This window comes from Anomaloglossus baeobatrachus, chromosome 4, assembly GCF_048569485.1.
Source record: "Anomaloglossus baeobatrachus isolate aAnoBae1 chromosome 4, aAnoBae1.hap1, whole genome shotgun sequence".
NCBI classification, from domain to species: domain Eukaryota; kingdom Metazoa; phylum Chordata; class Amphibia; order Anura; family Aromobatidae; genus Anomaloglossus; species Anomaloglossus baeobatrachus.
This window is the reverse complement of record NC_134356.1, coordinates 307,120,214-307,137,399: the sequence shown is the minus strand read 5'-3', so window position 1 is coordinate 307,137,399 and position 17,186 is coordinate 307,120,214. Positions and strand designations below refer to the sequence as shown.

At 48.5% G+C, this 17,186-nt stretch overlaps 1 protein-coding gene across 2 annotated transcripts in view; it reads left to right on the top strand.

Annotated features, from left to right (window-relative positions):
• Positions 1 to 5,264: 5,264 nt before the first annotated feature.
• ARID2 (AT-rich interaction domain 2) overlaps positions 5,265 to 17,186 on the top strand; it is a 185,218-nt gene continuing 173,296 nt past the window's right edge. Inside the window, exons 1-3 of one of the 2 annotated variants that reach the window (XM_075344963.1) lie at positions 5,265 to 6,028; positions 8,730 to 8,823; positions 13,322 to 13,419. In XM_075344963.1, coding sequence (XP_075201078.1) covers positions 5,937 to 6,028; positions 8,730 to 8,823; positions 13,322 to 13,419 — 284 coding nt within the window. In that variant the 5' untranslated portion in view covers positions 5,265 to 5,936. Of the gene's footprint in view, positions 6,029 to 8,726; positions 8,824 to 13,321; positions 13,420 to 17,186 lie in introns of both variants that reach the window. The other variant, XM_075344962.1, reaches the window with a different exon arrangement.

Genomic DNA, 17,186 nt, shown 5'->3' with positions numbered 1-17,186 from the left:
CCCTTTTTTACGGACCCGAACAACTGTAAGAAAGGTACATGATGCACAAAAAAAGAACATGCTTGAATGGATCTCAAGTGCTCCAACAAGTGGCCTCTCCTCCACCTCAACTAGCACATAGTACTAAACAAAATACAAAAAGTACAAAATAGTATTCTGAGTTGTCATCCCAATCACACTTGCTTTCTCCCAGCTATCAAGTCTCCACCTGCCCTGCACAGTATGGTGTACCAGAGATGGCTGAGTCTGCAGAGCTGTTCAGTCACACTATAGCCTGTGAATCAGAGGTCTGCTCCCAAGCTACAGTGAGTACAGACCAGGAAATGGTCTGCAGTGATGCCCAGAAGCTTTGAGTCAGATTCAGGCCCTGATGACCAAGTTTCTGAGCATAATGTAGACCCTCATTCCCAAACTGTAACACCTGTTGGTGGAGACAATGAGGAACATACTGATGACGATGAGACGCAGATACCAGATTGGGATGACAACTTAAATATTCGGTCAGGGCAGGAAGAGGCTCGGTCTGAGGGCAAGGGAAGTGCAAACACAACGCTTGATGATGAAGTTCTAGATCCCACTTACGGTCAACCCACAGTCAGGCACTTGAGGAGGTCAACAGAGGCGGTGGAGGAGGATGCAACTGACGACGAAGTTACCTTGCGCCTTCCTGGACAGAGTCGGAGTACTGGTAGCACATCTACAACTGCATCCTCAGCCACCACTCTGCCTCTGAGCACAAGTCGGGGTGGCTCTGCAGGTCGCATTACCTAGCCTAGCCTACCAAGCCTTACCTAGCCTGGTCCTTTTTTGACCTTGCAAAGGATCTCCCAAATCATGTGATGTGTAAAATTTGTAGGGAATCTATAAGTAGAGGCAAAAAGCTCACCAGTTTGGCAACTTCTTCCATGAATCGTCACATGAATACCAAGCATAATTCCCAGTGTAAAGCTCACTGTGCTGCAATGCGGCCTAGCGTAGCGGGCAAACCACCGCCTGCCCCTTCCAGTGCATCCGCGCGCTCTACATCTTCTATGACTGTTGGGACAGCTGTCACACCTGGTTTTCCACGCACACCTTCCACCACTGTAACCGCAACAGGCAGTTTGCTTGGTAGGTCGTCAGTTGGTTTGGAAGGGGAAACAAGTGCGGGTGTACAGCTCTCTCAGACATCGATAGCACCAACGTTGGATGAAGGCAACATCATGTCTACGCCTGCACTTTCCTCACAAACCTGCATTTTTCCAGGGACCCCCTACTCACCACCGTCTACACACAGCAGCCAGATCTCTGTCCCTCAGATGTGGACAAATAAAAGGCCATTTCCTCCGACCCATGACAAAGCTAAGAGGTTGACTTTATCCCTCTGTAAGCTCTTGGCTACCGAAATGCTGCCTTTCCGCCTGGTGGACACAGAGGATTTTCGAGACCTTATGTCCGTCGCTGTGCCCCAGTACCAGATGCCCAGTCGCCACTACTTCTCTAAGAAAGGTGTGCCTGCCTTACACCAGCATGTCGCACACATCACCACTTCCTTGAGAAACTCTGTGTGTGAATGGGTGCATTTCACCACCGATACTTGGACCAGTAAACATGGACAGCGGCATTACATGTCGCTGACTGGGCACTGGGTAACTATGGTGATAGATGGAGAAGGGTCTGCTGAACAAGTCTTGCCGTTCCCACGACTTGTGCATCAATCCTCTGTATGTATAAGTTCCTCCAACGCTTCTGCCTCCTTAACCACGTCTGGGCCCTCCACCTCCGCCCCAAGCCTGCCTGGTCAGGCCACCAGCGTTGTAACTGCGCACAAGGAATCACACACACCTCCTTACTATGCTGGCAGCAGAGCGCAACGTCATCAGGCGGTCTTTAGCTTGAAATGTCTTGGAAATAAGAGTCACACAGTGGCTGAGTTGTGGGCAGCTCTGCTGTCCGAGTTTCATAAATGGTTGTCTCCACTCAACCTGCAGCCAGGTAAGGCCGTTTGCGACAATGCTGCAAACCTGGGTGCGGCCCTTCTCCTGGGCAACGTGACACACGTGCCTTGTATGGCTCACATGTTGAACCTTGTTGTCCAGCAATTTTTAACACACTATCCCGGCCTAGATGGCCTTCTGACCAGGGCACGAAAACTGTCTGCTCACTTCCACCGTTCAACCGCCACAGCTGAGCGACTTGCATCGCTCCAGAAGTCTTTTGGCCTGCCAGTTCATCGCCTGAAATGCGATGTGCCGACACGCTGGGATTCGACTCTCCACATGTTACAGCGACTGTGGCAGCACCGCCGAGCACTGGTGCAATACATCATGACGTATAGACTGGGCCAACGGGATGCAGAGGTGGGGCAGATCACCCTGATGGAGTGGTCTCAGATCAAGGACCTATGCACCCTTCTGCACAGTTTCGACAGGGCGACGAATATGTTTAGCGCTGACAATGCCATTATCAGCATGACAATTCCAGTCATTTTCATGCTGGAGCACACGCTAAACACTATTCGGAGTCAGGGGGTGGTTCAACAGGAAGGGGAGGAAGTACATGAGGATTCCTATGCGCAAGGGATAACAACATCACCAAGAACCAGACGTTCATCATCACCAAGGTGGCAGGCATGGGACGGTGGGGGAGAGGGATTCACAAGGGCGCATGGTAGCAGGCAAATTGAGGAAGGTGCAGGAGAACATGAAGAAATGGAGGACGAACTGTCCATGGACATGGAAAACTCAGCAGATGAGGGAGGCCTTGGTCACATTTCAGTTGAAAGAGGTTGGGGGGAGATGTCAGAGGAAGAAAGAACGGTTAGCACCTCTATGCCACAAACACAGCAAGGACTTGGTCCGCATGGATGCGCAAGACACATGAGTGCCTTCTTGCTACACTACCTACAACATGACCCTCGGATTGTCAAAATTAGAAGTGATGATGACTACTGGCTTGCCACACTATTAGATCCCCGGTACAAGTCCAAATTTTGTGAAATAAATCCAGCCATAGAAAGGAACGCACGTATGCAGGAGTATCAGCAGAAGCTGTTACTCAATCTTATCTCGGCTTTTCCACCAAACCCCAGTGGTGCACGGAGTGAATCTCCCAGTTGTAACTTGACAAACATGGGACAGTCTCGTCATCAACAGTCTAACTGTACCAGCAGCACCGTATCTGGTGCTGGTAACAGCAATTTTATTGAATCGTTTCATATTTTTTTTAGACCATCCTTTGCAAGGCCAACAGAGACAAGAAGTCTGACACATAGTCAACGGCTGCAGAGGATGATACAGGAGTATCTCTAAATGAACATTGATGCCATGACTTTGCAACTGGAGCCTTGCTCATTTTGGGCTTCAAATCTTGAAAAATGTCCTGAGCTCTCCTCTCTCTTAAAAATGAGCCAAGATGAACAGATCTGGGATCAGCAAAGACTTTGCTAGACCTTCCCCGGTGTCATCCGGGCGACAGCTATTGCTGGCCTATTTTTGAATGTTCTTGATGCAAATCAAAACATTTTTTTTGCAACTAGGGGACAAGTGCTGCCACTGAAGTGGTGTCTGTGTGGCCCAATTTTTGGAAAAAAGGGAGACTCCGCTTGGAGTATCCCTTGCTGTGTTTTTAAAAAGGAGCCAAGATGAACAAGTCATGGTTAAGCAAAGACTTTGCTACCCACCCCAATGTCATCCTGGGGACAGTTAAGGCTGGCGTATTTTTGAATGTGATTGATGCAAATCAAAACATCCTTTTTGCGACTAGGGCACAAGTGCTGCCACTGAAGTGGTGTCTGTGGGGCCCAATTTTTGGAAAAAAGGGAGACTCCGCTTGGAGTAACCCTTGCTGTGTTTTTAAAAAGGAGCCAAGATGAACAAGTCATGGTTCAGCAAAGACTTTGCTAGACCTTCCCTGGTGTCATCCGGGTGACAGCTAAGGCTGGCGTATTTTTGAATGTGCTTGATGCAAATCTACCTGTGAAGTGTACAACAGGGGCACAAGTGCTGCCACTGAAGGGGTGTCTGTGTGGCCCAATTTTTGGAATAAAAAGACTCTGCTTGGAGTCCGCTTGCTGTGTTTTACATGATTTTAGAAGGGCATGCCATGCCTATATCTGTGCCTCGTCCTCTTTTTCCTTGTCCAGCTGTTTAGTTTTCGCATGCGTATTTGTCCTTGTCACTTTCCCATGTGTTTGTGTTGTCTTGGGAGTTGTTTGTCACCTTTTGGACAACTTTGAGGGTGTTTTCAAGGCGTTTATGATTGCCTCCCATTGTTTTCAATAGGGTTCGAGAGGTTTGTCGAACGGGGAACCGTTCGACGAACCGAACTGGAACTCTAGGGGGTGGCTCATCTCTACTAAGCAGGTCACAGCCATTGACATGTGATGTAGCAGCAACGCATGGCCACACGACCTGTGCAGCCTCAACCTTGGGCCATGTGCACATATTGGGTATTTGGGGACTTTTTACCTGAGTATTTGTAGCCAAAACAGGACTGGGACAGTCAGAGGAAAAGTAGAATAGAAACACGGCTCCATTTCTGTATGTATGACCACTCCTGATTATGGCTTACAAATACTGAGGTAAAAAGTCACTAAACACTCAGTGTGCACATGGGCTAATGACTTTCACTGTGTCCATATAACAATTTTGGCTACAAGCAGCACAGGTAAAATAAGAGTTCTGGTTGCCCTGACAGGATGGCTAGTGCTTCAGGTGATGGCACTCCCTAGTGTTAGCCTTCCTGCATCCTTTTCCAGCCATGTGGCTACTCCATTTCTCCCAGACTTTCCTGTCAGTTCTCCCATCCTGTGCCCTCCCTTCCTGCACACATTATCTATGTACACATATGGCCAGAATTCGGTGACAGGGCTGAGCCTGGGCACACGGCATCACGGCTCCGGTGTCCACATGGACATTACTTCTCAGCCAAAACAAACTAGAAAAGCTGAGCGTGACGTCTACAGTTTGAAAAGGGAAGGCTCTTTCACCACAGTCCCTTGGCGGTCCCAACGGTCGCTTTCATGTTGTGAGGGTTTTGGTTCGTCCTCTACCGCTTTCGTCACTTTATTCACCTCCCCTAAGGCAGCACACAGGCTTTGCTTTTCCTTCCTATTGTTTCCCGCCGCGACCGCGCCACAGTCCCCGATAGACGCGCGCTCATGTGTGCCCTCAGTGGTTCCCCCTCGTGCTCGGCCACGTCCTCCCTCTTCACCGGTACGTACGCGAGCATGGCGCGGGGTCGCGCTCTCTCTGTGCGAGGTGCAGGCCCGGCTTGTAGTACCCGCGGCCGACGCTAAGGGGTCGCTGTTCTGCGCTTTTTGCCCCCCTCACCACCACCAGCAGCAGGAGCAGCAGTGGCCGCCGCGGCCTTAGGTCTTTTTGTCTGTGAGGCAGAGTGAGGAGCGCTCGATTCCGCGGCAGCTCAGCTCAGCCGCCTAAGCGCGGGTACATGAGAGAGAAGCCGCCGAGCGGAGAGCGCAGGAGGCCGCGGACAGCAGCGCACACGCAGCCCAGCCGCTAACACAAAGGGAGACCTGGAGCCCGCAGCGGCCCGGCAAAACATGCCCTGTGTCAGGCAGCAGTCAGCCGGGTGTCCGTGCTGAAGAAGGGGGACCGTGAGAACGAGGTGTCCGCTCAGCGGCGGCCCGACCCTCCGCCGTCGCCGTGAAGCCCCCCTCTCTGGCCGCGGCCTGAACTTTTCCGTGTCCCCCCCCCCCCTCTCCCCAGACCGGCTCCCCCGCTCCTGCCAGCGCCTCCTGTGCGGTCCATGAGCGGGCTCCGGCCGGCCGCTGGCTCCCTCCTCTCCTGAGAGCCGAGGAGCGGAGGCCGCCACCCCCTCGCCTCGGAGCCGCTCGCCTCCCGCATTAACTCTAGCGCTCTCCACACCTCGACACCACTAATCGGTTATCTGAGGACACCCCGGGGTCGCCCTGCCTCCTGCAGCCAGGTCGTACGATGTCTAACTCGACGGTAAAATCGGAGCCCGATCACCGGAGGAAGGGGCTGGCTTTCCTGGACGAGCTGCGGCAGTTCCACGAGAGCCGAGGGTGAGAGTGCTGCACATGCAGCGGGACTGCTCGGATCACGGGGGGAGGGGAGCTACCGGGGCTATATAGATCAGGGTGCACATGTGGACCGGAACAGCACAGCTGTGTGCGCGGGGGAGTCCCCCGATAGTGGGGTTACCCCATGTCAGCCTGGCCAGCTATGCCGGAATGTTATTTACTGTGGCCAGCCTGCCATGCTGGGAACTTTCTGCTCTGCCTCCAGATTGGGGAGCCTGGTAACCCCCGACCTGGCAACCTGTGCCCTCTGATCACTGATTATCCCCACAGCAGGGCTGCATTATTCCAGCCAGATTATTAAATTACAGGTTACGCAGCCGCCCCCATCTGTACACTATTACCTTGCTTTGGGATTCATTATGGCTTTTTTTTTTTAGTTTGTGTAAGGAAAATAGTTTATGTTGTGGCGCTGTACTTGATTCATACATGTGTATTGTGTCCTATGATTAATTTGTTAGAGCCAAAACATGTAATACCACTCCGACAGTATGTATCTGACCACAGGTTGGCTGTCAATAGCGGTGTCCTGTACACGCCGGTGCCCTGTACACTTAAATGCCCCATACACTTAAATGCCCCGTTACACTCCGGTGTGCCGTGCACTCCAGTGCACTGTACACTTAAATGCCCCATACACTCCAGTGCCCTGTACACTTAAATGCCCCGTACACTCCAGTGCCCTGTACACTTAAATGCCCCGTACACTCCAGTGCCCTGTACACTTAAATGCCCCATACACTCCAGTGCCCTGTACACTTAAATGCCCCGTACACTCCAGTGCCCTGTACACTTAAATGCCCCGTACACTCCAGTGCCCTGTACACTTAAATGCCCCGTACACTCCAGTGCCCTGTACACTTAAATGCCCCGTACACTCCAGTGCCTTGTACACTTAAATGCCCCATACACTTAAATGCCCCGTTACACTCCGGTGTGCCGTGCACTCCAGTGCACTGTACACTTAAATGCCCCATACACTCAGGTGCCCCATACACTTAAATTCCCCCTACACTGCAGTGCCCTGTACACTTAAATTCCCCCTACACTGCAGTGCCCTGTACACTTAAATGCCCCGTACACTCCAGTGCCCTGTACACTTAAATGCCCCGTACACTCCAGTGCCCTGTACACTTAAATGCCCCGTACACTCCAGTGCCCTGTACACTTAAATGCCCCGTACACTCCAGTGCCTTGTACACTTAAATGCCCCGTACACTCCAGTGCCTTGTACACTTAAATGCCCCGTACACTCCAGTGCCCCGTACACTCCAGTGCCCCGTACACTCCAGTGCCCCGTACACTCCAGTGCCCCGTACACTTAAATGCCCCGTACACTTCAGTGCCCAGTCTGGCATGGGTCACAGGAGGCCACGTGTATTTGTCCTGGATGATATCTTTGTATTGTATGATATACTTTACAGTGTACATTTTGTATTGGCGCATGACTTGATGAAGAAGGCCAGACATGGCATTACCTTGTCCCCTGTTAATTCTTTGTTGTGTTCCTGTTAATGAGCACATGCAGTTGTGAACCTATTGCTCCTCCTGCGTACATGGAGGTCTGTATGTGTACACGTGCACCTGACCTGTAAATAAACTCGGCTCACCCATACTGCAGGGATCTCTGAAGTTTGTTATATAGGTGGGTCACAGCATCTGGGGGTATATACCGCTGTGCTTTAGTAGTCTATGCACACACTTAGTATTGTAGTCATTGGCTTTTGGCATATTGCATATTCAAGGTGTTGTCTAGGACATTTTTTTGCTTATAGCAGCCCATATATAACCACTGCTTGCAGTAAATGGAAGCGCAGCCCACTGTTTACATGTGCTAGATCTAATTGATGGTTGTGATCACTGGAATCTGGACAGATAAGACTGTGTTCACACTGTACACAATGTGAACCTTCTCCACATCTGGAAACCTCCTGACTCGCACACCAATTTTATCCATACACTTGCATTGACACAATGAAGGCCAATAATATCCTTTTGGCTTCCAAAGCGTTAGATAATTCAGCATTTATTTTTCTAATCTGTATAGAAAAGAGCAGCAGATTGCACGTTTATTTATAAAAAAAAATAATCTTTAAAGACAACGTGGCAAATAGTGGATATAGCGCTGTATGGCTTTGCAGTGACGTGCGTCAGTTGTATTGGGGAGTACAGAGGCTGTCCCAGGGATGGGCACAGGCAGGAGACTGTCCCATGCATACAGTGTATGGGCTCCTGGCTGTCCAATGTGTGATAGAAGCTGCTGTGGAGGTGACAGTGTGCCCTATAACCTCCTGCAAGGGCTCCACCATTGCTATGTGTGCCCCTGCCTCTGCAGTGTAACCAGATTACTCACATATACAGTGCCGTTAATATCAATGTCCGTCCCCTCTGGGGCTCACAATATAAATCCCCTATCAATATATCTTTGGAACTGAATTGAGGCTAAAAAAATAGTAATCTATGGCAGCAATGTTTACTTATGGACAGCAGTTTCAGGCCAGGGATAGGTACCATTTGTTTGGTTTTTTTTTTTAGAAAGTAGTTCTATCTACTAGAGCTATTACAATAATGGAAACCCCCTCTAAACATAGGCCTACTGCTAGTGATATTGCTATAATGAGGCTATATAGAATGATGACTGCCATACACTGGCCTTCACGTAGCGCTCCTTTCCGTGTCTCAGCAGGTCCCGATTCCGGAAGATCCCTGCAGTGGGGGGCAGAGAGCTGGACCTGCATACTCTCTACACCAGGGTCATTACTTTGGGAGGATTTGCAAAGGTAAGGAAACTTTCCACGTGTTGTAGATGTCCGCTGACTTACGACCCTGCGGCATAGATTGTATACCAACCAACATGAGTCCGTGTATATACTTCACACCATCTGACCCTTCTTACTATCCCCTCAGTCAGTAGGAACCTGTTGCATGTATTGTATAAAATATTGTATAAATTTGTGTATGCACACAGTCTGACCGCTTATTTATATTACACACACAGACACACTTCTATGCTGTGTGTACAAGCCTCCTGGCTGACACACACACACGCCTCCTGGCTGATATATACACAAGCACACACATTTCTATGCTGTGTGCACAAGCCTCCTGGCTGATAGATAGATATCTATATCTATCTATCTATTTTACATACACACACATTTCTATGCTGTGTGCATTAGGCTAGTTTCACACTTGCGTTGGGTTGAATCCGCTGGGTCCGTTGCTGCGTCGTTTTGACGCATCCGTTATTTTTGTGTTGTCAACGGATCCGTTATTTTACAGGAATCCGTCAGCTGATTCCTGTGAAATAACGGACCCGTTGCGTCTGTTAGGCGTTCGTCTAATGGAATGCGTCTGCTCCGTTTTTCTTTTTTCCATTGTTTTCATTCTGGGCATGCTCAGTAGAAATTAGCGGAATCCAGCAGCGGATTCCATTGTAAAGCACTTTGCAACGGAATCCGCCACCATAGGGATCCATTATAACGATTGACGGATGTAACGGAATCCGCCGCTCGGCGTCATTTTAACGCAAGCAATTAACGTTACATGCTGCGTTCCTTCCGCCCAGCGGAAGCAACGCAGGTACATCTATCGCAATCCGTCATCCATACAAGTCTATGGGAAACAGCGGAATCCGTTAACGGATTCCGCTGTTTTCCAAAAGTGCGGATTGCGACTGAAGGGAAAAAACGCAAGTGTGAAACTGGCCTAAGCCTCCTGGCTGATATCTATACACACTCACACTACTATGCTATAGATTGTGTGTTATATATATAACACACACATACACGTATGTCTACGCTGTGTGCACGTGCCCGGCTGATGCACACACATCTATGATGCTGTGTGCACGTGCTTGGCTAATATGTACACACACCCCTATACTGTGTGCACGTGCCCGGCTCAGACATACACACATACGTTTATACTAGAAAATGGAGAAATGCACAGCTCACTGGAGAAAATTAAGGGTGGTGGTGCACGGACAACCTGCTTCGGCTGGAAGGTGAAGAACAAAATTAGAAAGGTGAAAAAATCCAGCACCAGCAAATAAAACATAAAAATTTTATTGAAGCATAATTAAAAAGCCCATAACAAAAATTGTTAGGGAGGGTACAGAGCAAAGAAACGTCAACGCGGTTCAAGTTAAAAAGGCTCTCACTCTGTCATGATTAAGAGCCTTTTTTTTTCCCGCTTGAAACGCGTTGTTTCTCTGCTCTGTACCCTCCCTAACAATTTTTGTTATGGGCTTTTTAATTATGCTTCAATAAAATGTTTGTTTTATTTGCTGGTGCTGGATTTTTTCACCTTCTAATACGTTTATACTGTGTGAATATGCCTGGCTGATGCACACACGTCTATGCTGTGTGTGTACACACACACACACACACACACACACACACACACACACACACACACACACACTAATGTGCTGTGTGCACATGCTCGGCTGATACATGCATACACATTGTGCTGTGTGCACATGCTCGGCTGATACATACATGCATACATACACATTGTGCTGTGTGCACATGCTCGGCTGATACATACATACACATTGTGCTGTGTGCACATGCTCTGCTGATACATACATGCATACATACACATTGTGCTGTATGCACATGCTCGGCTGATACATACATACACATTGTGCTGTGTGCACATGCTCTGCTGATACATACATGCATACATACACATTGTGCTGTATGCACATGCTCAGCTGATACATACATACACATTGTGCTGTGTGCACATGCTCTGCTGATACATACATGCATACTTTCACATTGTGCTGTATGCACATGCTCGGCTGATACATACATACACATTGTGCTGTGTGCACATGCTCTGCTGATACATACATGCATACATACACATTGTGCTGTGTGCACATGCTCGGCTGATACATACATACACACAGTGCTGTGTGCACACGCTCGGCTCATAGATACATACATACACACACGTGGCGCAGTGTGCACATACTCTGCTGATACATACACATTGTGCTGTGTGTACACGCTCAGCTGATACATACACGTGTGTGCACATGCTCGGTTGATACATACACATTGCGCTGTGTGCACATGCTCTGCTGATACATACATACATACATATTGTGCTGTGTGCACACGATCGGCTGATACATACATACATACACATTATGCTGTGTGCACATGCTCGGCTGATACATACATACACATTGTGCTGTGTGCACATGCTCGGCTGATACATACATACATATTGTGCTGTGTGCACACGCTCGGCTGATACATATATATATTGTGCTGTGTGCACACGCTCGGCTGATACATACATACATACACACACATTATGCTGTGTGTGCACATGCTCGGCTGATACATACATACATATTGTGCTGTGTGCACATGCTCGGCTGATACATACATACATATTGTGCTGTGTGCACACGCTCGGCTGATACATACACATTATGCTGTGTGTGCACATGCTTGGCTGATACACACACACACACTGCTGTGTGCACACGCTCGGCTGATACATACACATTATGCTGTGTGTGCACATGCTTGGCTGATACACACACATACACACACACACTCTGCTGTGTGCACACGCTCGGCTGATACATACATCCATACACATTATGCTGTGTGTGCACATGCTTGGCTGATACACACACACACACACACACACTGCTGTGTGCACACGCTCGGCTGATACATACATACATACACATTATGCTGTGTGTGCACATGCTTGGCTGATACACACACACACACTCTGCTGTGTGCACACGATCGGCTGATACATACATACATACACATTATGCTGTGTGCACATGCTCGGCTGATACATACATACACATTGTGCTGTGTGCACATGCTCGGCTGATACATACATACATATTGTGCTGTGTGCACATGCTCGGCTGATACATACATACATATTGTGCTGTGTGCACACGCTCGGCTGATACATACATATATATTGTGCTGTGTGCACACGCTCGGCTGATACATACATACATACACACACATTATGCTGTGTGTGCACATGCTCGGCTGATACATACATACATATTGTGCTGTGTGCACATGCTCGGCTGATACATACATACATATTGTGCTGTGTGCACACGCTTGGCTGATACATACACATTATGCTGTGTGTGCACATGCTTGGCTGATACACACACACACACACACACTGCTGTGTGCACACGCTCGGCTGATACATACATACATACACATTATGCTGTGTGTGCACATGCTTGGATGATACACACACTGATGTGTGCACACGCTCGGCTGATACATACATACATACATACACATTATGCTGTGTGTGCACATGCTTGGCTGATACACACACACACACTGCTGTGTGCACACGCTCGGCTGATACATACATACATACACATTATGCTGTGTGTGCACATGCTTGGCTGATACACACACACACACTCTGCTGTGTGCACACGCTCGGCTGATACATACATACATACATACATACACATTATGCTGTGTGTGCACACGCTCGGCTGATACATACATACATACATACACATTATGCTGTGTGTGCACATGCTTGGCTGATACACACACACACACTGATGTGTGCACACGCTCGGCTGATACATACATACATACACATTATGCTGTATGTGCACATGCTTGGATGATACACACACTGATGTGTGCACACGCTCGGCTGATACATACATACATACACATTATGCTGTGTGTGCACATGCTTGGCTGATACACACACACACACTGATGTGTGCACACGCTCGGCTGATACATACATACATACACATTATGCTGTGTGTGCACATGCTTGGCTGACACACACACACACACTGCTGTGTGCACACGCTCGGCTGATGTGTACACACTGGGGCAGGTCAGTCTCGGGCTCTCCCTCATGCCCGCAGCGGGTGTGGGCAGCTTCCCTGGCCTCTGCGGCTTGCTGTACGGGAGGCACTTGTGGGCCCGGCAGGCTTCCGTGCACGCAGGGCCTCGCTGCAGGCGCATATCCGGCCGCCGCTCCATGTGTGCAGCTTCCCCTCACTCACAACTTTCCGTGCAAGTCAAAATTAGCGGGGAAAGCTTCCCACATCGCTAATCGTCCCCAGAGCACGGCGCCTCGGCTGGGGGAGGGACCCACGGCTTCCCGGCCTCCGTCCCACCCCCGTGTGACAATGGAGCTTTGCGTGGAGCGGCCGTGTCCTGCCTCCGTGCCCCTACACCGGCGCCCGCCCTCTGTTACAGCTGTGCTCTCCTGTCCTAGGTCTCCGAGAAGAACCAGTGGGGAGAGATCGCAGAGGAGTTCGGCTTCCCTCGGGGCTGCGCCAATGCTGCCTTCGCTCTCAAACAGTATTACTTGCGGTGAGTTGTGCCGGCTCGCTCTGCTGGGCGTGGTGTCAGCTATACAGGTCTATGTATGGGTGACTTTACATATCTACAGGGACAGTGCGGGCCTTGGTTGTCTGTGAGCGCTGTATTAGTGGACTTTTCAGCATTGTGCTGTCAGAGGTGGCAGACTATCTGTGTGTGTCATTTCTTCTCTTATTAGTCTTGTATTTCTTAGCACACGATGATAATAGGACTGCTACTTTATTAACTCTTTAAATATGGCTTTTTCTCTGGTTCTTTACACTACTTGTTGCTTTGGCCCAATGTGCCTCTTTTAACCTTTTATGACCTTGCCAATGCTAGCTGATATATATATATATATATATATATATATATATATATATATATATATATATATATATATATATATGTATGTATGTGTGATATTACCTTATGCAAATCCTTCTCAAGTGACTTGTGCAGTCCAGGCTGCTGTCAGAAGGGATCTTGTAATTGTTGAATCATTTAAGCTTTTCCTTATGTCTCACCATAAGTTCTATAAAAACTAAAGAAATGACTGTGGGTATAGGCCAGATTTATTCTCTGTAGTAACAATAGCGGCCCATTGGATAATGACCAGAAAGCAACCCCAGATTTTCTAAGCTTGTGCTCAGTTACCATCACTGCATACTAAAGGAGTTTTTCATGATCACGAAGGTGCAACAAAGTATAATTTTTGATATCTGTTTATTGGCTAACATAGGCTCATGAATATATTATAGGGGTTGTCAAGGCTTGGGACAAAAGTCTACAGACACTGTATTTCACTGCAGATTCCAGCAACGTGTAGTGCACAGAATGGCATGCGTGATTGCATGTATGTGATTTCCATGCTGCCTTTCTTGTTAACGTATGTGATATCCATACTTGTGGTCATGTTCTGACCAAACGTCTCTGCCTTTTCACGATTCACATCTATTGATGGAACGCATGTAATCAGCACATGAACGCTGGTATACAACTCACATACATGCAGTCACATGGCCGCCCGTAATCAGCACATGAACGCTGGTATACAAATTACATACATGCGGTCACATGGCCGCTCATAATCAGCACATGAACGCAGGTATACAAATCACATACATGCAGTCACATGGCCGCCCGTAATCAGCACATGAACGCTGGTATACAAATTACATACATGCGGTCACATGGCCGCCCGTAATCAGCACATGAACGCAGGTATACAAATCACATGAACGCTGGTATACAAATCACATGAACGCTGGTATACAAATCACATACATGCAGTCACATGGCCGCCCGTAATCAGCACATGAACGCTGGTATACAAATTACATACATGCGGTCACATGGCCGCCCGTAATCAGCACATGAACGCAGGTATACAAATTACATACATGCGGTCACATGGCCGCCCGTAATCAGCACATGAACGCTGGTATACAAATTACATACATGCAGTCACATGGCCGCCCGTAATCAGCACATGAACGCTGGTATACAAATTACATACATGCGGTCACATGGCCGCCCGTAATCAGCACATGAACGCAGGTATACAAATCACATGAACGCTGGTATACAAATCACATACATGCAGTCACATGGCCGCCCGTAATCAGCACATGAACGCTGGTATACAAATCACATACATGCAGTCACATGGCCGCCCGCTCACACTGGGACCACACACTGTCACAATTCTGCAGTCACATCGAGTGCCTGCAGACATTTTGTTCCAAGCCTGGAGACTCCCTATAAGGCTGCTTTCACACATCTGGTTTTTGCCGTGCGGCACAATACGGCGCGCTGCAGAAAAAACACAACCGTTTTTTTTTGCCGCCGGTTGCGTTTTTCCCGCATAGACTTGCATTAGCGCCGTATTGTGCCGCATGGCCTTGTGTTGCGTCCGTTTTTCATCCGGCATATTAAGCCCATGTGGCGGCCGGATGGAACGTTGCCTGGCATGTTTTTTTGTGCGGCGGAAAAACCGCATTGTGCCGAATCCGGTGCGATTCACAATGCAAGCCTATGGACGCCAGATGCGGCGTCCTGCGGCAAAAAACGCATCCGGCTACCGGATGCGTTTTTTTGCACTGCGCCTACTCAGTATCAAGCCGCATCCGTCAAAAACCGGACGGGCCGCATGGAAAAACTTATGCAATGGATCCGTTTTTTTCGCCGCATCCGTTGCATAGGTTATTGAGCTGGATTGTGCCGCACTGCAAAAAACGGATGTGTGAAAGCAGCCTTAGGCCCCTTTCACATTGCGTTTTTCTCTACGTCTACAGGTCCCGTCGGGGCATCCGTCTGGACCGCCCCTCCCCCACTCTGCAAAACGTGCTCTGGATGCATGCGCCCGACAGGGCCATTCACTGTTATGAAGCGCACTGCGTTAGCGTGTTCTTTGTTTTGTGCAATTTTGTGCACATATATACGTTTCTGCAGACGGACACCCGAACGTTTTGGTGTCCGTCTTCAGAAACGTATATGTGCACAAAATTGCACAAAACAGAGCACACGCTAACGCAGTGCGCTTCATAACAGTGAATGGCCCTATCGGGCGCATGCGTCCGGAGCACGTTTTTCAGAGTGGGGGAGGGGCGGTCCAGACGGATGCCCCGACGGGACCTGTAGACGTAGAGAAAAACGCAATGTGAAAGGGGCCTTAGTGCACACGTGCTATTATTTTAAGGAAAATTATTGTTAAAGGGGTTGTCCATTAATGTGATAACCCCTTTTCCCTTCCTACGTTTTCCCCTAACAAAACAACACCTTTACAACGTCTTGCAATTCTTGGAAGAGGCAGTGATTATATCACAGGAACAGCATCATCACCGGAGGGGAGTATAGGTGGTGGTGTTTTGTTGGGGGGGGAAATGGACAAGGTATTGTCCAATGGATAACCCCTTCAAAAATACTGCCTGGCTATGGGGCCTCTAGCAGCCAGATTTCAGATTTCAACTTCCAAATTGAACTGTAGATCGGACTTGTCCTGCCTATAGAGCTAAATTCAGGTGCTTCCAACTTGAGTAACTTCAGCAGGGCTTCATGGATTGTGTTGGATATTTTGGCTCTCAAAACCTTCCGCTGCAGTTTTGCTTAGTCTTTAGTACATGGTACAGTCACTTTTGCTTTTAACATCACACGTTTTTCTTTTCTTACTGTGATGAAGTTAATTTTGATTCCTGTTGCTCTGCCATGTTTCCGTGCTGGGCATATTAGTGGATTAGCATTTGTTGATTGTTTCACCCAATACTTTGTCATGTGATGATGTGTGAATGCTGTGCTTGTTTGCTTCATTCATGATCTATTGAATGAGCTTCAGTACTTTGCATGTATCTCCCTTCGAGCTGGGGTTGGGATAGGCGATGTGTACACGCGGAGGCTGTCATCACACATATTGTAGACAGAGCTTGTGTTACTGGCTGCAGGAGCGTTCCCTGCTCAGGCGGCCTTCCTATTGGCTGTCCTAGGCTGACTCCACACGTGAGTCTGTAGTGACTACAGCAGCGTAGACATAGACTGCTAGCTAACTATCCGGAGATGGAGATCTACTCTGAAATGTGTTGGATTAGCTCCCAGTTTCTTGTCTCTCCTTATTGCTGTACTGTATATAGTTTGAATGTAGGTGCATGGGTCAGCTACTCTACTTAGTATTCACAAATAAGAGCAGTGGAGTATTAGGCCTTTTATGTAGATGTCTTATTGCTTGGATAATACTTTGATACCTGGTATTCTGTATCGTGTTTCCACTATGTAATATTCCCAAG